The sequence below is a fragment of the Manihot esculenta genome, chromosome 3 (assembly GCF_001659605.2).
Source record: "Manihot esculenta cultivar AM560-2 chromosome 3, M.esculenta_v8, whole genome shotgun sequence".
Lineage (NCBI taxonomy): Eukaryota > Viridiplantae > Streptophyta > Magnoliopsida > Malpighiales > Euphorbiaceae > Manihot > Manihot esculenta.
Window position 1 is genome coordinate 4,831,026 of NC_035163.2, and position 25,702 is coordinate 4,856,727.

Sequence of the window (25,702 nt, forward strand, 5' to 3'; positions counted from 1 at the left end):
CTCTGAGACATCGGAGCTTACTTTACTGTCGGCCTTTTGCCAGAAAGGGAATATAATTCGTAATTAGAATATGGGTGGTAGGCCCACCTGGCGACAAGCTGAATTTAACCACATATGCACTCTCGCCTCGAATTCCCAAAGGACGTACAGAAATAATAAATTAGTTTGAATTAATTTATTCATACTCTTGAAAGCCTCCGCAAAAACTGGGCCACAAATTTCCTTCGCATAGTCCAGATGGATCCAAAGACTACGGAACTTAATAAAGTCGGTCAACATTTCTGACAATTACAAAGCAATTGCCATTTCCTTCAGTTCCTCCTTCCACTACAAACCTGCTTGAAAAGTCCTTGATTTGTTGCAAGTGCGAAGCTAAAGCCAGATCTTGTTGTACCAAAGAAAAAGCAGGTTACAATCAGGAAGAACTGGACAGATTGCATATGAACACAAAGTCACCAAACATAAAACAAGCGCTTCTCCCAATCTGAGTTTATAAATATCCTAATTTTTTATGAAGAAATAGACACCACATTTGCATCCTACACATAACATTTGAATAAGATTTCCTACATTAAGGGACCATTACCAATAACAAACCTCACCTACTACACAGTTAGCAGCTCCATCATGCCAATAATACACAGATCTGCTCCCCAGCTTCCATCAAGGTCGAGCTCTCTTGTTGCTGCAAGATGGGCATTTGTACTGCTTAATGTGCTCGGCTCTAGCTGGAGTTATCTTAACACACTTCCCGTGGAACCACTTCTCACAAATGTCGCAGCAAATCCAGAACTCATCAGATGCATAATTTTCTCCGCAAGCACCACATAATGTTTCCCCATGCTCCTCTTCTTCCTCTTCTTCCACGCCCTCATCATCCTCATCCTTCGTTTGCATTGCCTTTGAATACTTGCCCTGAGTCTCAGATCCTCGCTGCACATGCCAATACAGAAAATTAGATGTCCAAATTAAATTTCTGAAGCATATAGAGATAGGAAGCATTAATACCAAATTATTTCACTTGTGGATCTGACATCTTAAGAATAATAATTACAATTTTAATTAAACAATCAAGAGTCACTTTTAATTTCAAAAGCCAATTTAGATCTCAAATCTATAAAGAGGAGCAAAATGTGATTTTCCCCAGGTCCCTGTTTCGTAAAAAACCATGGCACTGAACTAACTTGTTCTACAGATACCGTGCCAAAACAAAACTCTCTCGGTATTATTCCAATTTATACCATTTGACTGGAAAATATACATGGCTGCACTTCCCAATTACCTTAGAATTTGATTTCGATTTATTGCTGCTATGATTTGAAACTGAGGACTTCTCCTTTACTTGTTTCTTGGCTGTTCCCGTCACAACCTCAAATATTGTTGGAAGCTCATTTATCATGTTGAAAAGGCGTTTCCTGCATTATGAACCAAACAAGATATTATTTAAAGGAGAGTAAATGTCAAACTCAGAATAAATATTCACAAAGAAGAGTTCATAGAAGCATTGTAAGGAATGCAGTTTTCAGCTATTAGTTAGCAAACTACAAAGCAACCAATAGAATGAAGAATCAAGATTCAAATTCTTTTCCTGGAGCCTAGAGTGACAACTAAAGCCAGTTCCCCTTTGGTTGTCTTTCAACCGCCTCAAAGCAAGTACAGAAAGAGAGTAAGTGGAACATACAAATTTACCCAATTGATTAATTATATAAGTGCAACAAGAGAAGATAAACTTAACCATTTAAACAAAATTATGAAAATGAATAAACAAGCAATGAACCCACAGAGAGATAATATAAGTAATGCCTTCCCTTTTTCCACACAGCAAAAGAACAAACCATTGTCTTTCAGTCGGTGAAGCACAGGATTCACAAACAGAAGGCCTTCAATCACCATCATTTACTTCAAAAAAATTGCATCAATCATTTACTTCAAAGAGATGTTCAGTTTTCTTGTTCTACAAATCTTTTCATGCTCAAGGCAAGCCAGATGAGGACTCCAAAATAATAGATAAACCATTACCAAGACAAGGATAAATTTGTTGTTCTGTTTCTCCCTTAAACATTCATATGCCAAAAGATGAATCAAGATATTAAGTACAGTAGTTATAGCCGCAAAAAGAAAATATTTACCAGATACTAAAGAAATCTAGTGGGTCAACAACATCCAGCGGTACAAAAGCAAATAATTAATCAAAACACTGAGGCAGATATTTTGAATTTTATGGTTAACTAGGTAAAAAGGTAGAACAATAGACTTTATACAATTGCTAAAGCATCTGAATCCATCCACACAGAGAAGTTCCGCAATGCTATTCCATAAGTTCTGCAAGGGGAAAGAACTACCTATCAGCTTTGTCAAATCCAAACCTAGCTCCAAAATAAAAAGCCACAGCAAGTAACCATGCGTCACTGTGAACAGCAACCAGAGACAACCAGTCCTTTTCTTGCATTCCATCTCTGGCAAAATTAATACCCAAAGCAGGCTCTGGCAGCTCTGGAGGGACCTCTTCAGCGGGCAAATTGACCTCCCACTGCTCACTGGGAAATCCATATAGGCAAAGATTTTCCTTCTCTGTCATCAGAAAGTTCACATAAATGCCACATTGATCATTAATATTAGCTTTTAGCATAATAATAAACAGGGCTGAAAGCCTATTTTTATTAGTGAAAATGAAGTAACGCAGAAAGCTACACACACATGCATAGGAGACATCAGTATAAAATGTATTAAAAAGGAAAGCAAAAAGACAGAACAAAGAAAGAATCTCGCATGGATCTTCAAACTAAATCATCTAAGCATAGCAGTCACCTGAACATCAAAGCAATCAAGCCAAATACATTTCAGAAATTGAGAACCATAAGAAAAGCTGAGCAACAGAAATCTAAGCCATACATAAAAACATTGATCAAATGGAAGAACCAACTAAAAGGACAAACATTTACACTATGTTTGGTTCAAATCCAATTCCTCAAATTTTGTGGAATTCAATTGAATTCCATGTTTTGTGTGTTTGATTTAGAGAGAAATTAGAATTCAATTCTAGGAATTGAATTCCATGGAATTGGTTATAACTAAAACCAATTCCTTCAAGTTTTGATGGAATTTGAAATGAATTCCAGAAAACTTACCTAACAATATTTTGTGGACTAAAATGCCCATAACAAAACTTTTTCTTTCAATTATCATTTATTTTACAAGTTAATTAAATAAATAACTGAAAATTAATAAATAATTAAAAAAATTAGTGATATCAAAATAAATGATTAAAAATTATTTTAATAAATAATTATATTTTTTAATTTTTATATTATTTTATAAATATTAAATAAAAGTAACAAATACTAGTAAACAACCAGCCGTCTATTTCACACTTTCAGTATGTTGAATTAGTTGAATGGAATAGAAACTTTTTTACACAAGAGTAGATGCTAATATCAACTCTCATGTTAATTTATTTTGATTTTATTAATATATTGTTAGTGGATTTATATTTTATTGATTGTGATTATTACTATTATTGATTAATTATTATACATATATGGTGAACAAGATTTTTTCTATATATATATATATATATATATATATATATAAAATATATCTATATATATATACACACTTTACTCTTAAGGGTAATTTAGGAATTAGGAGCAAATGAATGTCAATTTTGAAATTAAACCAAACAGAAATTATATGGGATTCAATTGAATTCTGTATTTTAAGTTATATCAAACCAAAGAGTGGAATTCATTTCAAATGAATTCTATTTGAAATTCAATTGAATTCCATATAATTCTAATCAGAGAATTGAACCAAACACTATATGTTACTGTCCAAAATCCACGTCCAGCTTCTCACACAATACATTCACATACCCAATCTTTTAAGTTCTTACCAATGTAACAAAGTTAGAACTCCCAAAACTCCAAGTTCTTTTTGTAAGTTACTCATAACCAAGCAGTATTTTGCAGAAAAAAAATGTTAGTTTCCTTTTGATCATCTTGTTTATCCTTCTAAGCAAAGGCAGATAATTTTAGATTTTAAGTGCAACCCACAGGCTATTCTTCCTAACTTCTTTACAAGTATTTGAATATGGCACCACTATCCTGACATAAGGTTTAGTTTCTTACCATGCCTAAGATCTACATTCATGGCACTGTGCAAATGTGCTGACTGAACATTGAATAACTATTGCATCTTATGTAAAAATAAGCATAACATTATAATACTTACTTCTGTAGTTTAGAGAATCTATTAAATGAAGTACATGTCCGTCCAATTATACTACATAGGTAATGCATTAATGTAGAACAAATAAATCACTATCACTAACTCTCTTCCTATTCGTTCAACAAAAGCATTTGCAAGACTAATGACTGCTGCCACTCTTCCAGCAATATACCTTAATACATTTCTTTGCAAAGTATGCCTTACATTACTAAGGCATTTAGTGACAATACAGAATATGGATACCTAACGTTGACATTCTGATTTCCTAACAGAAGTTTGTGTAACTGATCCCTCAAAACAATTATTATTTAACTGGAACGGAGATTTCAAAGCAAAATCAGCCAAATTATCACCCAGTTTCCTAAAAAATCCAATCCAAGTATCTAGGCTCAAAAGATAATTACATTTTAGTTATAGCGTTAAAAACAGAATCTAATTAGTTTATCCTTTTGCCACATATTCTGGACGCCACATCTCTAATTCAATTAATATGTCTTTACAAGTAATTTAGGTGTAGTGGGAGACTATACAGGGACTTTAATAGTATAGATGTATTGCATTCAACCAAAAAAGGTTACAGTATATGTGTAAGCATTGTGATAGTTTCACACTTACAAATATTTATTGATTGATATCATGATAACTATTCAACTAATTAAATCTCTATAATATCCAATTCTCCATACACATTTAATGCACTTAGATTCCGTTTTCTACTTCTCTTTATGAGAAGAGAACAACAATTACTCCACAGTCCACACTAAATCGACTAGAAAGCACACTACTGGTTAATAATTTTACTAAGAGATTATTCTTTTCTCCTCATTTGCATGCTTCACATTTTACAATACAATTTTAGCCATAAAAAATAAGTTAAAGATAGAACCTCAAGCCCTTATGGACACAAGGGGAAAAATCATAGCAATATTTACAAGCTTGGACTCACATTAATCATCTACCACAAAATAATGTGAATTTTCATATGTGATTTGAAATTTGTGCATTTTGTTCTTCAGAGTTGACTTGATGTTTGTTAGCTTCTTGATAACTTTTTCCTTTCAAGCCGGTTGATAAATTTTCCCAGCTGAAGTATAATGCTTCAATTGTATTCACAACAGTTAAATGATATTCCACAGATATAGGGAGATAAACAAAGGCGAAACATACAATAAATGAGACGGTTTCAAGCACATTCAGATAAGCTTATAACTCAAGTAACCCCACTCAGAGTTCACCAGTAGAATGCCACACACAAAAGACAAGCATTATCATCTTTTTGCACAATTCCAAATTTACTCGACACAAAGCAATAAATAAGCTTCATGGTGTTCGCAAGAAAACTATGCACAGGTAACTTTCCGGACAAATAACAATGAAGCTGTCTTTTTCTTCCTAGATTTCAATGCAAAAGAAAAATGGCGGGAACAGTGTACAGGCCAAAGCACCAAGAACCCTAAAATAGTTTTGATGAAAAAGCAACATGCCATTCACATTAAACAAAGTCATACCAAAATCCTATAACAAAGAGATTACTAGCGTAGTTATTAAATTTTCAAAATTCAAAAGAAATGGAATCAACAAGTAAATTACATAGTAATACAGCTAAGGTGCACAAGAAAAGAATTCAATCCACTTGACAGTTGATGCCTGAAGTTCAAAATATAGAAAACAGCAGCCAAAATAGATATGATACTAAAACCACACACATTAATCCTTATAATGAAACACTAGCAGCACACTTGGCTTACTGGAATTTACTTAGAAAAGAAACTTAAATCATATCAAGTGATGGAAATAGAAATAGAAGAAAATACTTTCTTTCCCTGCATTTTTCCAGCAACATAGCAGACATATAACAAATATATAATTCACCATAATTAAACAAAAAAAGAAAAAAAAAAAAGAGGAAAAGAAATAAAAGAGCTAAAATCCTAACCAGGATCACACTGTTGGAAGAACTCTTCAACATCTGCAAAACAAAGCAAAAGAAAATTACATTCGATAATAGAAAGTAGAACTGGAAAAGCCCCAACTCATCCAAAAAAGCGAAATTTTAACAAAATTTTTTTGAAAAAATACCAGTAGTGAGAGCTTTAATCATGCCAGCTCTACGGCCCTTAAAATCCCTAAAGACCTCCTCGACCGTACGAGGGTTATACGACGCACCACCATCCATGGCCGCAAAAGAACTTCACCAGGCAATGAAACGCAAAGCCAAAAGTGCGTTTCCTGCTTTTTGTTTTGGACAGAGAGAGATAAGAGAGAGCTCAAAGGTGTGGCAAGAAAAGAGAGGAGTGGAGATCGAGAAGCAAAGAGCAAAAGAGTAAAAGGAGGGAAAGAAGGGAAAAATATTTGACCTCTCTCACAAAGAGAGAGAGAGAGAGAGAGAGAGGTGGAGCGGAGATGTGAATCGGAAATGAAATGGGTGGATTAACCGGATTTTATAAAAGTGGGAAGAGTCCGGAACCGGATATACAATTTCAGCCACCCCACTTGGGCTACTTCTACTCGGAGTGCCATGCTATGGAGCATTATACTGAAGTGAAATCACAAACCCTAAGTTGCACGATACGGTAATTGTCTCCACTTCTCGCTTATCTGTAACCGATCAGAATCCGTCAGTCCGGTGCCACATGGATCGCGTGGGTCCAGAGATGCTTCGCCCCAGCGGATGTGAGACCAGTTTTTATTTCTATTGAGGGTGGTCCAATTTTGCCACTCTCATATTGTCACGTGATAGAATGGCCCACGATATGATTCGTTACTCTGAGATGGCACTGGGAATGGACCCCACTAATGAAGAGGATAGTGTATTCCCCACCTGGTGGACGGTAAGAGTTTGAGGTAAACTGCGACAAATAGAGACGAGAGGGCCATTTGAAATTTGGAAAAAATTGTTAAATCAACTTCTTTGAATTTTTATGGTATTTAATCTTTTATCACATGGGTCCATCGGTTTTGTGAACAGGCAAGCATTGGACACAACATTGAAAACATGCTCATTTCAAAGTTTATAGCTCATTTTTTTAATTAAAAAAAATTAAAATTTTCCATTCCAAAGACGGCTAGTGTTCTTTAGTTTAGATCTGGTGACAATGGCATCTAGATTGAATCAGGCAGGGCGGCCTCGACTCCTACCAAGCCCAACAGTATCAACCGAAGAAACAAAAAGAACTTACTCTCCACCTTTTGCCATATGTTTCACTAACTGATCATCTAGGATCCTCGAGTAGCTCTCTGCATCAACTACAGAACATCTCTCACACATCTCCTTGAATATTTTCTCAGCCTCAACAGCTTTACCTTTTTCGCAAAACTGCTTCACAAAAATTGTAAAGCTGTCTAGCCTAATGACATAATTCTTATCAATCATTTCATAAAAAGCCTGTTTTGCCATTTGCTCATTTCCATCCTCACAATATCCCATCACTAAGGAACTGTACATTGTTCCATCAATGCCAATACCATTGCGAAGCATGTCCTTAAGAAGCTTTTCCACATCTTGCATTCTACCTCTGGCCCTGCAAAGGCCACAAATCACAATGCTGTATGAGACATAATTTGGTTTGCCACCCATTCCTGGCATCTGCTTCAGAAGAAGAATCGCCATATCGAGCTCCCCAAACTCCACAAGGGTCCTGAACACCACATTGAAACTTGCAACATATGGATTGATGCCTTCAGCCTGCATTTCCTTCAAAAGAGAAATTGCCTTACTTGGTATCCTCATCTTGCAATACTCGGTAACAACAATTCCATATGCTTTTGCACCAGGTTTCATTCCCTTTCCAATCATCTCCTTAAAATAGTTAACAGCTTCACCTGACTTTCCAGTTTGGCTAAGGCCCCTTAATATACTCATATGACTTGCAAGATTTTCTTTCAATCCATTTAATCTCATCTCTGTCATCAATTTCTTGGCCTTGTCAACATTTCCTCTCATACACAAGCCATAAATCATCGCATTATAAGTGATCAGATTTGGCTTGCAACAACGAAGCTTCATCTCATCCATCCACTTCATTGCCTTATCAATCTCACCTTTTTTACAGTACCCATCAATCAAAGTGGTAAAGGTAACTGTATCAGGCAAATAATATCGACTCCCCATGAGTCGATAAAATATACCAATCGCTTTTTCCATATCGCCTTTCTTACAATACCCATTAATCATAATATTATAACTACCCACATTTGGCTCACAGGACATTTCATCAAACACTTTCCTAGCATTCTCAATCATGCCAATTTTACAATACCCTTTAATCATTATCGAATAAGTAGAAACATCCTGCTTCACCGCAGCATCATTCACCATCTCGTCGAAAAATGACTGGGCTAAACTAATCCGATTGCCTTTCACCAAGACATTCAGAATAGCATTATAAGAAAACAAGCAATTACCATCTGCAATCGTTTTCGCTTTGTGCAACCAAAAGATTGAACCTTTAATATGCCCACGATTACCATAAGCTGTGATAAATTTACTAGCCATGAAATCAGAGAGTTTGTTGGATTTTTCAAGGAGAGACGAGGCAACAGAAAAGAGAGAGTGAGAAAGGAGAAAATCAGTAATGGCGACATAACACTGTTGACAATGGGTATAGTAATTAGGATTAGGATGAGGATTTGATGCCCAGTTGAAGAAGAAGAGGGCATGGTAAGGATTGATTTGTTTGTTGATGACTTCAATGACTAATTGGGAGTTTAAGAATTGTGAGAATTGGTTCAAAGGAGCTGGATTGATACGTGAAGAGTCAGGAGTTCGTGGGTTTAGAGATTGGAGACAGGAGGTTATGGCAGTGGCTAGTGAAGTGAAGTAAGGAAACTGAGTAGGGGAACTTAGGGTTTTAGTTGACAACGCCATTGTTGGCGAAACGAAACTGCAAAATTCAAGTCTCAGATAGTAGTGTAGCTTGGCTTGCTTTTTTTAAAAATAAAAATAAACTCGAATTTAGCTCGACTTTCTTTTTACTGAACCCTCTGTTTGGATTTTTTTTTCTAGGGAGGAAAAAAATAAAGAAAGAAAATGAAAGTAAAAAGTTTCCGAGGAAAATAAGAGAGAAAAATAATTTTTTAAAATAATAAAAATACTATTTTTTACCTTCGTATTTGTAATTAAAATACTTTCATTTTCCGCCGCTTCCTCTCGAGAAGTGAATTGTAATTTTAATTTATTATTTTCCTTCTTTATTTTCTTTCCTCCCCTATTTTCCTCTAATTTAAACACAATAAGGTATAATATATTTTTATTTATTTAAAAATTAATTTATTGCATATATTTTATATATAAATACTAAATTATTATAATTTATAAAATTATGGAGATTAAATTATAAATAAAATAAATAAATTATTATATTCGATTGTATGAATTAATTTTTTAATTAATAAAATTATAAGAATTAAATAACAGACTTTAAAAAGTATAAAAATTAATATGTAAGTTTTACTAAACTATAAAAATCTAATTATAGTTTACCATTTTCCAGAAAAAAAAAATTAACTATGAAGTGTCTATATCTTATTAAAAATTAATTTTATATATTTATTTAAAACACAATTATAATATTCTTAATTTTAAAATTAAACTCTTTTTTTATGTTGTACAAAATTAGAGCAATTTTCTAGAAAATTTTTCTTGAAAAACTGAACCATCTGGAGAACTGGAAAATCAATTTTCTAGCTTTCTAACAGTTAACCATTATTTGAAAAACAGTTTTAAGATATTTTTCATGGTTTTTCTTTATATTAAAAATTTTATTTTCTAGTTGTTTTCTAAAATGAAAAACAATAACTTTTTAAATGATGAAAAAATAATTATAATATTTTTATAATTACATTTAAATAATTATTTTAAAAAATATTTAAAATTAATTATATTATTAAAAATAAATTATTAATACATTGAAAAAATAAAGGAAAATTAATCAATTTTTTAAAATAAATAATTTATTTTTTAATTATGAAAGTTTTGAGATTTTTTATTATTTTAAATTTGAAAATGGGTTTTTTATTATTAACAGATAAACATATTTTTTTTATATTTTTACTTATTTTCTATATAAAATGAAACTTACAGTTTTTTTAGAAAATAGAAATGAAAAATAAAAAATTATTTTATGTAAGTAAAAGCAGCCTAATCAACTCATTTTAGACTTAAAATTTTAAGTTATTTAGTTTTTATAATTTTAAATTCAAAGTTATATAATATTTCCTTAGATAGAAGCCTTAAATATTTTTATTTTTTAAATACAATGACATTTTAATGGAATATAAATAGAAACTAAATAGTTGATCTTATAAAATAGTAATTTATTCTTTTTATATAATAAATTTATATATAAATAATAATTTATTCGCTCATTAACTCTAGTCAATAAATAACTTAAAAAACATCTATTAAATTTATTTAAAAAATTAGAGAGATCTAATTTTATTTAAGAAATTAAATCGCATAATAAGTTTAAATTAAATCATACAATTTCTTAGTGATTTATACTAATTGTTATCTATTATTGAATAATTCAATTAATTACGGATTAAAGACATTTAAACTATCAATATATTGTCTTGACAATATGAATAACGGGTCCTATTAATCAATCAATTAAAAAATAACAATAACAGAAACTAAAATTATATAAATATTAAAAGAATAAGGATGAATAATAAAGGGCTTAATTTCTGCATACGATATTCGTTGGAGGCCCACAATAAGTTTTCAAAAATAATAACTTTCAAAAATACGACAAGAGCCATAGGGCTATTGGTCAATTTTACATCTTAACTTATTTTTTTTAAATTTTCGCATTAGAGATTTTACTATTATAAATAGTCATTTTCTTAATCGTTGATGGCACTTTGAAATTTTTAAAAATTAATAAGAAATTTCGATTTCTAATGATATTAGTTAAAACTCCTAATGGAGTATAAATCATCATGTTTCCGTAAATTATCGTGTTTCAAGTATCGGAACAAAGTTTTATAACCGATAATTAAGAGGCGCGACTCACTGCAATTGAAACATTCTTGACAAAATTGAGGGATATGATCGGACAGCTAACCCTGCAACGAGGTAACAATCAACCTGCACATAATCATAATCAATTTATTTTCTTTTTGATTTTGAATCATCTTTAAAATTGTTCAAATAAATAGTATTCATATTTCATTTAACTAAATATTTAATTAAAATATATATAAGACATGTGCATCATCACACTTCAAAACAAGTATTCAAATGTTGTAATTTTCATCACCTACGCACTTGTAATGTGTAAATGAGAATTTTGTCTTGTAAACAATTAGTAGTTTCCATTAAAAAGGTTCAAAGGAGAGGATAATTCTTACATGCCACCTTAATATCAACTAATACTAATCCACCAATATATTGTTACGAGTCGGATCTACTATGATTTCAACGTTAATGTATTGATCGATTGATTGAATATATATACTCAGGTGTGGAGTAAAATTTCCTCATATGAGATTATATCATTACAAGTTCTTGTATTATGCTAAATCACTCCTTTGCTACAATTTTTCAATATTCCCTTGGAGGTTGGAGGGCTGCAGCACCGACAGCTTTAATGTTGCAAGGAATAGTTTGGTTAGGCCAGGACATGAAGTGGACTTGGATTGAATCCATTTGCTCAATAGCTGAAGCAAGAGTCTGTTTAATTTCATTATGATCACAACAATGTATGAGCCCTGATAAGCAGACACTTGAAGGCATTAGAGTCTTGCCTTGTAATTTAGAGATTACCAGTAAATGATCTGTTTTATTTGCCTCCTCATACAGCTGCCGAATCCCAGCACGATCTGCTGCCGAATCTTTTGTCACCGAATACACACAGATGAAGCCCTGTTTGGTTATGGGATTTCAAATTAGCAACAATCATATTAGCAATCACGGTTTCCACAATGCAATTATGTTAATCCTATACAATATTTCTACCTCGTCTGTTCGTTTAATGTCCATCCCAAAGCGCAGCTCTCCTGGTTCCAATGTCATTTCAAGTACAACTTCAGCAACTCCAGGTAAAAACCAAAGTCTTATGCCATGCATTGTCTGAATTGTTGCAAAGTGGTTTTGCTGTTCACCCCAAATCGATTCTTTCCCTGCGAACTGAGTTTTTATCTTCAATAATTAAGAAGGAACAGTGTTTGCTAAAGAATAAGATACCAAGGTTAGTTTACCATCAGTTCTGTTTGAATATTAACAAAGACAAGAGGGATCCCAGAAGAAACTGCTGCTGAAAACCAGGCCATGCACCTGCCTGTGGTGGCTTCAATGAAATTTTCACCTTGCATTGGCATGAAGAGAATGGAACTAACAACGCTGGATTGTTGGTCTGGCAAATAGGTACTCGTTTTCATCTTCCAGTTATACTTCACTCCCTTCTCCCTGAATAATCCGCTCTCGGCATTCACCACCTTCCTGCTCATTTCTGCATACCCAAATGGCATCAAGTCCCATTTACTACCACTTTTATCCCACAATATCTGTCGTTTAAGGTTTATACACCTAAATTAAATTAATAAGATTAATTAATAGCTTAAGTTTAGAAAAATTTATAATAATTTGTCTAAAATACTCTTTAATGCTATTTTTAAATTTTCAAAATGACAAGTGAAATTCATATGAGGAAACGGCGACCTTGTAGCTCTCTGCATTGTTGTGAGGTCAAGTCCCCCAACACTGCAACATGTCTATAATCGGTCACCGCTTTAAAGGAGAACCTTTTATGCAGCAATGAACTCTTCTCTTGCACTACGTTGACACGGAGTTTAAGCGTAGCATCGCCTCTTCTAACCTTCAGCCATATTGGATCAACGTGTTGGCTAAGTTTTCCAAGCTGTGAACTGAGCTCTGACCTGGATTTAGCCGGCAGAAATAACTCGTCACCATTGTCATCTTCTGCAAAACCTTCGACGATGTCTCCAGGCAATGGCATGTTCTCATCCCATTCTTCAGGCGTTTCTTGCTTTACTTTTTTGACACAAACTAGAGTATTGCTCATTTCTTTCTTCTTGAAAATACAGCATTTCTTTTCTATGGAATCCATTCAGCTTATTACTCGAATGAGAAAAGATTCTACGAACTTTCCTAGGTTGTCGAATTAAAGATTTCTTGCTAGGTACAAAACGCTAACGAGATTTCCAATGCAACCATCTACGGTCCATTGGTTTCTATTACAATAAACATTTTAGTATTCTACTCCGGGAATGACAAAGAAAATCTGACTGTACGCTTGCAAATAGGATGGCAAATAGGATGACAACGGATTGGATTTTTGGTATCCGAAAGCACGAATTTAAATAGTAATAAGAGTTTAATACGGATTCAAACTTAAAAATTAATATTCTTCATGGATTTGGATTTTATATAAGATATACACAGCTTCAACTCCTTTATATAAATAATTAATTTAATATAAAAATATATCTTATAATAATATTTATATATTTTTTATATTTTTTATTTAAAAATTAAAATTTAAATATTTTTTAAAAATATTAGATTTTTTAAATAAAAATAATTAATGAAAAATATTTTTTATATAAATTATTAATTAAAATATATAAAACTAAATATTGGGATTTTATTCGAATAATAATAATCGAATTTAGAACGAGATCGGATAATTTAAATTAATTTTTAATAGAATTAAGAATGAGTTTAGATATTGCTCATATAAATCGAATTTGGTTTTGGGTAGTTTAATTTTCGCGAATACCTACCCATTTTCATTCCAACTAGCAAACCATGTCTAAAATATAATATCATCAAACATAGAAGAATGCCAACTGACAAAATTAATTAAATTTGCACAGACAAATGTGGCTAATCCTGATTAACATCCTAGTTATCTAGCCAAATCCTGTAATGTAATTGGTCTGAAATTACATTCAGGAGAAAAATCAATTTGTGACTCCAGAACAAATATTGGATATTTCTACTTCAAGCCGCTGGATCTCAGCTTGTGCCCGTGCCCGTTCCCCTGGATCATTCCAGTTGGAATTTGCTCTAAGATTTGAAATCTGCCTCTGGATGCTTTTAATCTATACATAAATTAACAATTGTAATATGGAAACAAGTGGCAGAGATCAGAAGTGAAAGAGAGAATAATGGAAACAGACCTTTCTATGAGGCCACCGAGTCATTCCATATCTCCGGCAGATCTTCTTCACAACGGTGGGACACAAATTCATTATTTTTGCAGCCTCTTCAATAGGGAGATGGAAATATGCTTCAAAGTCTTTCAGTGTCAACCTCCCTGTCCTTTCCCTCTGCACTAATCCTCAATCCAATGAAAAAATAACAAAGTAAGAATTAGAATTAGCATCACCCAAATGGGTATTATTCAATCTTAGTGAATATTATAACTGCAACCTGTTGGGCTAAAGTGCTTCTTGAACCTCTCTCTGCCTCATTCCCTCCTTCCGTTTGATCTGCTTGCTGCGCCTCTGAGAAAATAAAGATGCAAGAGACTTTAAAAATTACTGACATTGCCAAGTATCAATCCACATAAGATAAAGACACCACTGACCTGAATATACTGGAGATGAATCATTTTGCAGATTTTCATCCCACTCCATTCCCACACACAGCGCTTCATAGAAGACTGAAAGTGGATCTTGCACCATTATGTATCCAGCCTTAGTTTGATCATTACAATACTGCTGCAGGAATTGCTTCACGCTGTCTATGCTTTTCTTGCAAAAACTGATAAAAGAATATATTAAAAAGGAAATGGAATCTTTGCAGGTAACTCTCTGAGGCACTACATCAATCACCTTGTGATTAAATTACATTTGAATTGAAGGACAGCGAGAGTAATTAAAACTCACTCAAACATATGGTATCGAGGTTCTGAAGAACCATACATGACTTGGTCCTTAATCTCAAGGACAGCATGGCAAATTATACCCAATCTCCCATGAATTTCTAGTTTTGTAGTGCAGTTGCCTGCCATTTCCCAGTGCAGATAACAAGTCTTGTCAGTAATTCAACATAGGAAAAAGATCCAAAAATGTAAAAATAGACGAAGGAACACACCGTCAGTATGGATTATTTCTCTAAGAACTTGACAACAAGTGCACTGAAACGGCATTGCTGGTGGTGGCCAAACGGAAATAGGCTTACCATCATCTAAATACCGCTGTTCCAAATTCTCCGTCGCCCTTCTTTCGCGATTCAGCGACGGACCCTCTCCTTGAGATTGTCCCCCGCTGTTAGGCTGGTTAACAATATCCCAAATCATTGGATCTTCCAAAGAGAGATTGGGATTCACAATATCATCGCTGGATACATGAAGTGAAGTGGGTTCATCAGTGGAGGGTAAATTTTCAAGAGTTGGATTTGCATCTCTGAGAAAATTGAGTATTTCGTAGTTAATGGGGCTATCGTGTGGGTCATGATAAGGAACAACATATCGAGGATCCGCCATTGCTGACTGCGGTAGAATTCAGCATTATAGTTTTGAGGATATCTGGGGAGTGGAGGGCTCTCAAGCACCATAACCAGAAAATTGTGGTGCCTGAGAGAGAGAGGGAAATTTGAGACAGAGTTCATGACTTGATAAATAAAGGCAGGTTTTTGAAGAAAAAGGAGGCAAGAGGCGCGAGAGGCAGTTGATGACCGTTGGGATTAAGCGGTTGAAGTAATTTTAAAAAAAATATTTACATGTAAGAATTTCTAAATTAATAACTGAATAATTTTTTTTATTTTTAAAATTTTAACTATAATTAAAAAATAAAATAATTTCACTATTCTTTTCCATTAAATAGTAATCTTTATAATAAAAGTCATATTATAACTTTGACATTTAGAATTAATAATTAGTTAAGAAATTATTATTAGAATTGAATATTTATTTAAAGAATTATTTATATGAAATAAATTGTCTCTATCCTACAAATATAAATTTATTTTTTCTTTTTCATTTACTATATGCCATTTTCATTTTTAGAATAGAATTTATTAATTTTTCAAGTAGTAATTTTTTTAATTATTAATTACCCTAATAATAAATTAAAGGATTTCGTACCACAGCAGAGCCCAAGGGCGGGAGACTAACGGAAACTGACAATGGACAAGAAGGGGTTTGTTTCGGGAAAGAAACGACATCGTTGAAGGCTTTCCCGTTTCCTCTAGTTGTTGGCCCGTCTCTGTTGGCCAAGACATGAATGAAATCATTCAGTTTCCCAAATCTAATAGAACAAAAGTGAAATGAAGTCATCAGTGTATCATCGTTGTTAAAGCTCCAAGAATCTCAATCTCCACCATTCTACTTTCTCTCCCTCTCATCGTCGCTCCTCCATTTCACTCTCCAAATCGATTACTCATCTACATCCTACTCCCTTCAATTTCATCATTTTTAACCCCAAATTCAAATTCCACCCTTTACTTGCTCCAATAATGGCTTCCTCTTTCAAGCCTGAGCAATCCAGGCCATATTTTCTGCAGTTTGCTTTCCATTTTTCCTAATTTCAGATATAATCCCCGGGATACACTGAAAAACCACATTAACTAATTTCTGTATTTTTTTTTTTTTTTTTTTTTGAAAACAGATAGCTAACCCCTTCGCACTCCATCTTTTGCATGGACGTTCACTAAATTTAGGTAATGGAAGAAAACAACAAAATCATGCTTTTAAATGATAGTTGAGGCATTCAAAGGATGGATCATTTGATCATATGAAGTTGGATATAGTTTTAGTCTTTTAGTTAATTTAATTAATTGCTTTAGATGATGATGCATCTTCTTCCGGTCTAAACTGCTGTCCTTTGCTCAATCAGCTTATTATATAAAGTTACCAAAACACAGTACACACTTGGAAGGATTTGCATGATTTTCTTTTATGTTTTCATGTGTCAGATTTATCTTTACTTAGATGTGTCTTCTTCAGTGAGGAGTTTCTTACATCATTTGGATGGTAATATTTGAATGGCAGTTGTACGTAGCAACTGATTCCCCTGCTCGAGACCTTGACCTGGTTATGTAGATGGGGCCACTCCACTCTAGTAGGACCCGTGACAATGAGTGAATACTTAATTTTACAGCAGTTCTCTATTGTTACAGTTAGTGTGAGTAGACATAATTCACAACAGCACGTGAATGACATGATAGTTGGGAGGAATTCTGGCTACTACTGAGCATGAACAAGATATAATCATAGCAGAGATTGATTATTCTCAAATTGAGCTGAGAAGGTGGTGCAATTCTTTTAGTTATAATATCATTCGTTAATAAACTTTTATCTCTGTATCTAGTTTTGTGCTAAAAAATCAAAAATATAGGACAAGCTTTCCCCTGATAAAGCAACTGAGAGGTGATCTTTACCAGTTGGTGGACATCCAGAGGCTGAAGTCCTGATGACAGGCTACTGCTGCAACAGATTGGAGTTAACTGAGAAAGTATTTTCTGGAATCATCCAATCTGAAAAATTGATAGCCAAGCACTGCAAGGTAATTATGCAAGAGTCTGTGTGAGTTTTCTGGCAGTTTTCTCTCTTAGTTCATGCCAAGTGTCGGTATAGTATTGATGCATGCTGAGATCCTTAAACTTCTTAACCGAATGAATTGAGTTGTCAAAGTAATGAGAATGTAAAATTGAGTGCGTAATGGAGCCACTCCAGCCTTGATTTAGAGAGCAATGTTATTAGACAAATGAGAGTTTAGAGTAGGAGAAAAATGTCCATCTGGTCGTGTATATAGGCATTCAAGAAAGAGCGGTTTGATAATATCTCCTGTAATCCAAAGGTTATCAGTCACGTTGAATCCAAGAAACCATGTCTCTCTGTTAGATAAAGCGGTTGTTTTTATGTCAAAATCAAATACTTAGAGTGATTATTTTTCTCCATTTCTTAGGAATCTTGCTTTGGATTTATTAATATAATTTATATTTTTTATATATATAATTTTCTAATGAAATTGAATACCATATTATAAAATAAAATTGAGTCCTGATTTAAATTTCTGAATCAGCCAATATATATAAAACAATAAAGAAAGAATGTAATAAAAATGTTTTGAAATTTTATGACAAAAATATTGCAAACCCTTAACTATGCTAATCTTTTTTTAACAACATAGACAAAATGAAATGGGCTTACTCATAAAGTTGCATCAAAATTATGAACGGCTTCCATGTTGGAAAAAAATCATGCAACGTGCAAAAAGTTTATCATTTATTTTGACTAATTAAGCAACTTTATTAGTAACTATGAAAAATTAATTGTTGAAACTTGATTAATTAAAAGAGGAAGATCACAGTTATCAAATTCATAAAATAAATAAATAAAAACTCATGATGGCTAAAACAAAATCTATTCTTTTAATTTTATTATAATTGTAACTAAAGTTTTTTAAATTAAATATTATAAAGGAGTGGTAAACTTTTTTATTAAAATAAATTTAAATATTTAACTATAATTATAATAAAATTAAAAGAACAAATTTTATTATTCAAAATTTAAAAAATATAAAAAAATTAAAAAATTTTAACTTTTATATTGAATACTTTAAAAATAAAAACTAAATTAAAAGTTTTAATTTAGTGACATTATCTATTTAGTTCATATACTATAATAAAATTCACTAGTTAGTCATTCTATTTTAAAAAATATATTAAAATATTTCTGACATTTTAAAGTCTACATATTAAATATTATAAAAGAAAGTTAAAATATTCTTAATGCGGAAAAATTAATTAGTAAATTTTTTAAAAATTTTAGAGATTAACTAATTAATTTTTAAATTATAGATATTAAATAATAAAATATTTAACGAGTGACTAACTTTTAGTGAATTTTTTAAAATAAAATTATTTTTTAAAATAGAAAGACTAATTAGTGAATTTATCATATTTATAGAGACTAAATAATAATTTTTAGGAATAAGCAGTATTTGGTTCAAATTAAAAAAATTGATCTGACTGAATTAATTTAAAAATTCAGTTTAATTTTTTATTCATTTTGATTCGGTTCTATTTTTAATTTAAAAAATTTCAATTATTTCAATTTAGTTTGATTTTAATGAGAAAAAATTAAAAAAAAAATAAAAAAATTAAATCGAATCGATTAATGATATTAATATATTATTTTTGATAATGTAAACAAATTAGGTTAAGATTGAAATATTTGAATTAAATTTTAGAATTTTAACTAATCAAATCAAATTAAATGAACTGAATCAGATCAATTTAATTCGATTCAATTTCTATTAATTTTTATAAATATTAAAATTTTAAATTTTAATTTATTTAATTTAATTTAATTTTAAGTTAAATCGACTGAATACCAGCCAAAATAATTTTCTCATTTAGTGAATTATAGTAAAGAATTTTTATGTGCCCCTCCTACTCGAGAGATTAATTAATTAACCTCTCCATGGTTAAATGCCAAGTTTTTCATGAATTTTGAACCTATGATTTCTAGTTTCTACACTTTAAAATTCAAAAGAATCACAACAAAAGCTCAAAGGCTAGGGTCCCATATGAAGTGACACAAGTACAATCACCCAATTTATAGAGTACAAGCACATTCTATAAATTTTCATGTGCATCTATAATTATGTCCCGTATAATCATCATTTAAAATATAAATTAAAAAAAAAAAAAAAAAAACTCTACCGTCTCATCTTTTTTATTTTTAAAATGAGAATTGAGAATTGAAAAAGTAAAATTTAATTAAAAGAAAAGATATCTATATCGTTCCATTTCATCTCGATACTTCATATTTAAGGTTTAAACTCAAAACCCTATTAAAGAGAAGATATATGTATCATTTCATCAAACCTCTTAAAATATACATCTTAATTTTTAATTACATGTATATTACACATCAATCTAAATTTTCATTTTTCACGCTTAAAAAACATTAACGTTATTAACATTTTAAAAAGTCTACTAGTTAGTTATTTCATTAATTTTAGTCGTCAAGTATTATAAAAAAGTTTAAAATACTCATAATATGAAAGAAATAATTAAAAATTTGAGATATCAATTAATAAATTTTTTTAAAATTATAGAGATTAAATAGTAAAATATTTAACAGAAAAATGAACGAAAGAACTAATTAGTTGACTTTTTAAAACGTTAAAAATATTTTAATATATTTTTTAAAATTAAAAGACTAATTAATAAATTTTTTCATATTATAAAAGTCAATAATAATTTGTTTTTTTTTTTTAACTATACTTCCTAAATCAAATATAATAATGTATATTCAATTTCCACTTTTTATAATAAGTTGCAATGCACATATACCTAATCCCAAAGAGGGAAAAAATAAATATATTTTCTTAAATCTCCCCATGCTCCATAATAAATAGTAGACAAAAAATTAATATCAATGAAAAAATAATCTTCAATTTAATTAACCAATCTGGAAATTACAAATAATAATAGAAAAAATTAGAAGGTTTAATTCATTTATTTTATTTTTTATTGTTTATGATTTCTTTCAATAATTTATCATGACTATGCCAACTCAATTCATTAAACCATTATATTATTAGATAATTATTTCCACCTCTTTATTATATTTTTGTTTCCATGCATTTTCCCTAAATCAAATCCCTAGAATATTTTTTGAATCTCATAGGTGGGTCAGTTGCACTGGAATCATTTTTAATATTATAAAGTTACCAATTTCAACCAATTGAAATTAATATATAATATATACAGCTAGAGTCCATAGCCTCGATTCGAACTAAAAAAATTAATTGAATTAAATTAATTTAAAATTTTAATTATATTAATATTATTTTTAATATTATAAAATTATGAATTTAAATTAATTAAAATTAATATTGTTATGTACGTGGATAGAGTCAATTGTACTCCATTTAAATTAAAAAAATTAGTTTGAATTGAATTAATATAAAAATTTGATTTTATTTTTTATTTTTTTAGTTCAGTTTAATTTTTATTTTTAAAAATTTTAATTATTTCAATTTGATTCAATTTTAATTAAAAAAATCGATAAAATTAAATCAAATCAAGTAATAATTTATTATTTTTTATAATATAAGAAAGATTACACCATAACTAAAATTAAAATATTTTAACTCAATTTTAAAACATTAAATATAAGGGTATAAAAAAGTTAAAAAAGAAATTCAGTCTAACCGATTAAATTGAGTTGAATTAGATCGATTCGATTCAAATAAAACTTTTCTTAATTCAACTAAATATATTTAGTATAGAATTAGGTATGTGAATACCGAAAATACACTTACTAATGTTGGTAATATAATAATATTCACAGCTCATCTTCTTTAAATTTTAAATACGAAGTACTTTTAAAAGTTCAGAAAGGAATATTTTATTATTCTCTTAATAGGTCTGTCCACTGGGAATCCAAATTAATCTAATAAATAAAATTTAAACAGGGGATATAGTTTATAAAAAAAAAAAATTATGTAAACCCATTGCGTCATGCATGAATTGCCCATAAACCCATTACGTTATGCAAGAATTGCCCATCTTCTCCTCTTCCGTTGTCTACAAGATCGACGGCTTTGAAATACGGATTTGCGGTTCAAAGGAATACTAATACTTAGGTCTAGCCAAAAATCGGTTCTGATGGATTTGATTAATAGATTGAATAGGAATCAGTCTGATTTTTAAATATTTTAATAGAAAATTTATAATTTAATCTCTGAATATTGTCATTATTAATAAATCAGTTTCTATATTTTTAAAAATTTATCAAAACGTTCTTATTTTTTTTTTACGTCAACGAAATAGTTTTTTTATTTTATTTTTCATTAAATTTAGATAAAAAATGAGAGAAAAAATTTTAAAATCTAATTTTATCCCCAAATAAAATCTCTTATTTAGTCATTGAATATTGCTATTATTAACAAGTCAGTCCCTATATTTTCAAAAATCTATTAAAACGTTCTTATCTTTTTTTATATCCATTAAAACGTCATTATCGTTTCTTTCCGTCAATAAAATAATCTCTATCTTTTCTCATATCTATTAAAACGTCTTTATCGTTTCTTTCCGTCAAAGAAATAATTCATACTCATCGTTTCTTTCCGTCAACAAAATCGTCCCTCCCTATACTTTCAGAAATCTATTAAAACGTCCTTATCTTTTCTTATATCTATTAAAACGTTCTTATCGTTTCTTATCGTTTCTTTTCGTCAATGAAATAGTCCATATTTTTTCTCACGTCTATTAAAACGTCCTTATCGTTTCTTTCCGTCAACGAAATAGTCATTCCTCTTTCTCCCCATCATAATCAAAAAAGAAGAAAAAAAAGAAGAACAAGAGGAGGAGGAGGAGGAGGAGGGAGAATCGATGAAAAGGAAGAAGGAAAAGGAGGAGGAGGAAAAGAAGGGGGATAATTTGGTCTTTTACTATATTTTTAACACTAAAAATAGACGGAATGACTATTTCGTTGACGGAAAGAAAAAATAATGACGTTTTAATAGATTTTTAAAAATATAGGGACTGACTTGTTAATAATGACAATACTCAGGGACTAAATTGTAAATATTTCTATTTTAATTTAATTTTAATCCAATTTTAAAGCAGTTATACGTTTTTTACAGTTGCAATTCTAATTTTAATTAAGTTGAAATTCTAAACGATTAATTCAATTTCAATTTAAATAATAAAGAAAAAAATTTAGATAAATTAAATAAAATAAAAAATTAAACAATTAAACATAAATATTAAATATTGTTAATTGATAATTAAATATAAATGTAAACTATACAAAAAGTATATATTTGCATAATATAAAATAAAATAATATTACAATTAAATAAAAATAAATTACAAATAAAATGAACTTGAACTTATTTCTTTAATAATTAACTTATATATTAATTTTAAATAATACAATTTTATTAAATAATTTATTTTAAAAATTTAAAATTAAATTAAAAAATCAACAATTCAGATACGATTCTAAGTCTGATTTAGAAGAGGGATTCATAATCAGCCTTTTCAGTATAAGAGTTCAGCTCGATTCAAAAACCGAAAACAATTGATCAGTCTGAATTTTCAAACTAAATCAGAACCACACCTACCCAACCCTCAACAAAAAAAAAAAAAATTCATTCAATTAAATAAATAAATATATAAAATTTATTAATTATATATATATATTTAATTACATATAAATTTTCGAACACACTCGATTATATATACGTCTAAGCAATAAAATAAAAATTAATATGTTATAAAATTAAGTAAGTTCTGTTATAATTTGAAATAAAAACCATTATAATCTTAAAGGCAACTTCTCTCGTAGGTGCCTGTAAGCAAATGCCAAACTGGCATTGACTCAGAGGATGGATATGCACGCGCATGGTACATCCCTTCATAAAGCCTCTATCTTCAAGGCGTGCCATTCCCCAGAAAAATTACCAGCAGGTCCTTCTATTATTATATAAAAGTTTATTAATTAATCTTTCAATTTTATTTATAATATAAAAAATTAAATAATAATTTTTTTTTTTTTAGAAAAAAATTATCTTCATGGATTTTTGGCAAGCAAGGCGTGCCATTTTGGTCCTCATTAAGCATCAGCTATTTTCTCTCCTCTCCGTCGCTTTTTCTTCAGTTTTCTTCTTCTCTCCCTTCTGAATCTAAATCCCACATAAATTTGTTAGTACCACACACAAGTCTTTGCCTCAATAATGCCCATTTTCTTTTTCACATGATTTGATATCACTTCTCTCTCTCTTGCAGCCTTTGAGTCTCTCTGTACAGACAAAAAAAGAAAACAGAACCCAATCTCAAGACCCCTTCTCTTCTTCTTTCTTTATCTCTGTTTCCTCATAATTCTCTATCTCTTGTCCTTGTTTTTGCACATTTTCAAAACCATGCATAGGTGGGAGAGAGCGATTAGAGAAGATAGATACAAGCTTGAGAGCAAGAACCCATCTTTTTCTTCCACTCTTCTCGATGAAATCTACCGTTCCACCTGTGAAGCCGACACCAACCATGAAGATTTGAAATTTTACGGTGAAACAATGATGCCCATGAAGCACACCAGAGGTTCTAGCGTAAAAGTCAGTAGAGCCGTCGAAGAGAATAAAGAGATGGAAGCTCTTCGCCGAGCTTGTTTGATCGAGAAATGGATGGACAGCAAGGTGACCCAAAAGGTAAGCACGCAACACAGCAGAAAAAAGTTGACGGAATTTGAGAGAAAATTACAGCTTGAACATGATCTGGACCAGGATGCTGTGTTCTTTAGTTCCACTTCTATCTCCTCAGATTCTAGCTTTGGTGGATTCTCATCCTCTGATACTGAATCCTGCTACGGTGCAAGATCAATGGCTTCTTCTTCGTTCTTCCCAACAAGGCCTAAGCCTGTAAGAACCAGCGTCTCAACTCGATCAGGAAAAACAGAGAAAACAGAGAGAAAAGTGAGTACTCTGTTTCATGAACAGACGCCGAGAGTTGAAGAGAACATAATCAAGTCGAAATCAAGAGCTTTAAAGATTTACGACAATCTAAAGAAGGTGAAACAGCCAACTTCACCTGGTGGCAAGCTTGCAAATTTCATCCATTCTCTATTCACAAATGGAAATACAAAGAAAGCAAGGGGTTCTTCTTCTGTTAGCAATTGTGATGAAGCCTGGAAATCGAAGCCAAGACAGGCACCGTCAACTTGCTCGTCCGTTTCATCATTTTCAAGATCATGCTTAAGCAAGAGTTCACCATCAACAAGGGAAAAGCTTCGCAATGGGGTTAAAAGATCTGTACGATTTTACCCAGTTAGTGTTATCGTCGACGAAGATTGCAGACCATGTGGACACAAATCCTTGTACAAAGAAGAACAATCATCCAGTTTCATGTCTGTTTCTTTTCCAAAATCATGGAAAATTGGGAAATCTCCAACAAGAAAAGTTGATGATGAGCTCAAATACCAAGTCATTGAAAAGACAAGGAAGGTGGGGGAAGTTGCAAGAGAATTCTTGAAAGATTATCGCCAAAACCAGAAGAAAAACGATGATCTAATTATGAGGAATGATTTCTGCCATTACAATGATCAGTTCGGAGATGACGACGATGAAGATGAAGATGATGAGGATGATTCAAGTTGTTCGAGTTCAGATTTGTTCGAACTCGATCATCTTTCAGTAATTGGAAAGAATAAGTACTGTGAAGAGCTTCCTGTGTATGAAACTACTCGTGTTAATACTAATCGTGCCATAGCTAATAGCTTAATAATGTAATTTTCCAAGTATATGGTAATGGTATAGAGCAAAATTCTTATAATTTCTTGCTCTTTCCATTTATTTTCAGTTTTTTTAAACATTAAGATCCAATTTTCAGTGTTGGTATATGAAAAACAGGATAAATTTTAGAAATGTTGGGGTAGTTTTAAATAAAATAAAGAAGAGAGAATATGTGAAAGGAAAGTAATGGTGATCTAAACTGGCAGAGAGAGATACTGAGGGTGCAGCTTTTGATACAAGTGAGAAAAAGAAAGAG

The 25,702-nt window shown here is 31.1% G+C and overlaps 5 protein-coding genes across 5 annotated transcripts; 1 reads left to right on the forward strand and 4 right to left on the reverse strand.

Annotated features, from left to right (window-relative positions):
• Nucleotides 1-409: 409 nt before the first annotated feature.
• Nucleotides 410-6,794, reverse strand: LOC110611370 (PHD finger protein ALFIN-LIKE 4). The gene is made up of 5 exons (XM_021751659.2): nucleotides 6,307-6,794; nucleotides 6,164-6,196; nucleotides 2,343-2,571; nucleotides 1,283-1,415; nucleotides 410-933 (listed from the first exon to the last, which is right to left on the reverse strand). Exons 1-5 carry the CDS (start codon nucleotides 6,401-6,403, stop codon nucleotides 664-666), a joined length of 762 nt encoding a protein of 253 aa, XP_021607351.1. The 5' UTR covers nucleotides 6,404-6,794; the 3' UTR covers nucleotides 410-663.
• Nucleotides 6,795-7,226: 432 nt separating this feature from the next.
• LOC110611369 (pentatricopeptide repeat-containing protein At1g05670, mitochondrial) lies at nucleotides 7,227-9,184 on the reverse strand. Its single transcript, XM_021751658.2, has one exon. It carries the CDS (start codon nucleotides 9,092-9,094, stop codon nucleotides 7,403-7,405), a length of 1,692 nt encoding a protein of 563 aa, XP_021607350.1. The 5' UTR covers nucleotides 9,095-9,184; the 3' UTR covers nucleotides 7,227-7,402.
• Nucleotides 9,185-11,680: 2,496 nt separating this feature from the next.
• LOC110611140 lies at nucleotides 11,681-13,260 on the reverse strand. Its single transcript, XM_043954576.1, has 4 exons — nucleotides 12,890-13,260; nucleotides 12,430-12,680; nucleotides 12,188-12,358; nucleotides 11,681-12,094 (listed from the first exon to the last, which is right to left on the reverse strand). The coding sequence occupies exons 1-4, from the start codon at nucleotides 13,251-13,253 to the stop codon at nucleotides 11,774-11,776; spliced, it is 1,107 nt and encodes a 368-aa protein (XP_043810511.1). The 5' UTR covers nucleotides 13,254-13,260; the 3' UTR covers nucleotides 11,681-11,773.
• Nucleotides 13,261-14,081: 821 nt separating this feature from the next.
• LOC110611141 lies at nucleotides 14,082-15,766 on the reverse strand. The gene is made up of 6 exons (XM_021751284.2): nucleotides 15,293-15,766; nucleotides 15,085-15,202; nucleotides 14,784-14,959; nucleotides 14,627-14,700; nucleotides 14,374-14,523; nucleotides 14,082-14,295 (listed from the first exon to the last, which is right to left on the reverse strand). The coding sequence occupies exons 1-6, from the start codon at nucleotides 15,681-15,683 to the stop codon at nucleotides 14,155-14,157; spliced, it is 1,050 nt and encodes a 349-aa protein (XP_021606976.1). The 5' UTR covers nucleotides 15,684-15,766; the 3' UTR covers nucleotides 14,082-14,154.
• An 8,012-nt stretch (nucleotides 15,767-23,778) lies between these two features.
• LOC110611004 (protein BIG GRAIN 1-like B) lies at nucleotides 23,779-25,486 on the forward strand. The gene has a single exon (XM_021751099.2). It carries the CDS (start codon nucleotides 24,085-24,087, stop codon nucleotides 25,441-25,443), a length of 1,359 nt encoding a protein of 452 aa, XP_021606791.1. The 5' UTR covers nucleotides 23,779-24,084; the 3' UTR covers nucleotides 25,444-25,486.
• Nucleotides 25,487-25,702: the final 216 nt, after the last annotated feature.

Coding starts and splice junctions, on each gene's coding strand:
- LOC110611141 (XM_021751284.2), bottom strand. CDS start 15,683: ATGGCGGATCCTCGATATGTTGTTCCTTATCATGACCCACACGATAGC. Junction 14,960..15,084: donor CCTCGATACCATATGTTTGA/GTGAGTTTTAAT, acceptor TTCTTTTATCAG/TTTTTGCAAGAAAAGCATAG. Junction 14,524..14,626: donor GAAGCACTTTAGCCCAACAG/GTTGCAGTTATA, acceptor GGATTAGTGCAG/AGGGAAAGGACAGGGAGGTT.
- LOC110611004 (XM_021751099.2), top strand. CDS start 24,085: ATGCATAGGTGGGAGAGAGCGATTAGAGAAGATAGATACAAGCTTGAG.
- LOC110611140 (XM_043954576.1), bottom strand. CDS start 13,253: ATGAGCAATACTCTAGTTTGTGTCAAAAAAGTAAAGCAAGAAACGCCT. Junction 12,359..12,429: donor ATATTCAAACAGAACTGATG/GTAAACTAACCT, acceptor ATAAAAACTCAG/TTCGCAGGGAAAGAATCGAT. Junction 12,095..12,187: donor ACATTAAACGAACAGACGAG/GTAGAAATATTG, acceptor ATAACCAAACAG/GGCTTCATCTGTGTGTATTC.
- LOC110611370 (XM_021751659.2), bottom strand. CDS start 6,403: ATGGATGGTGGTGCGTCGTATAACCCTCGTACGGTCGAGGAGGTCTTT. Junction 6,197..6,306: donor GATTAAAGCTCTCACTACTG/GTATTTTTTCAA, acceptor TTTGTTTTGCAG/ATGTTGAAGAGTTCTTCCAA. Junction 1,416..2,342: donor GGATTTGACAAAGCTGATAG/GTAGTTCTTTCC, acceptor TTCATAATGCAG/GAAACGCCTTTTCAACATGA.
- LOC110611369 (XM_021751658.2), bottom strand. CDS start 9,094: ATGGCGTTGTCAACTAAAACCCTAAGTTCCCCTACTCAGTTTCCTTAC.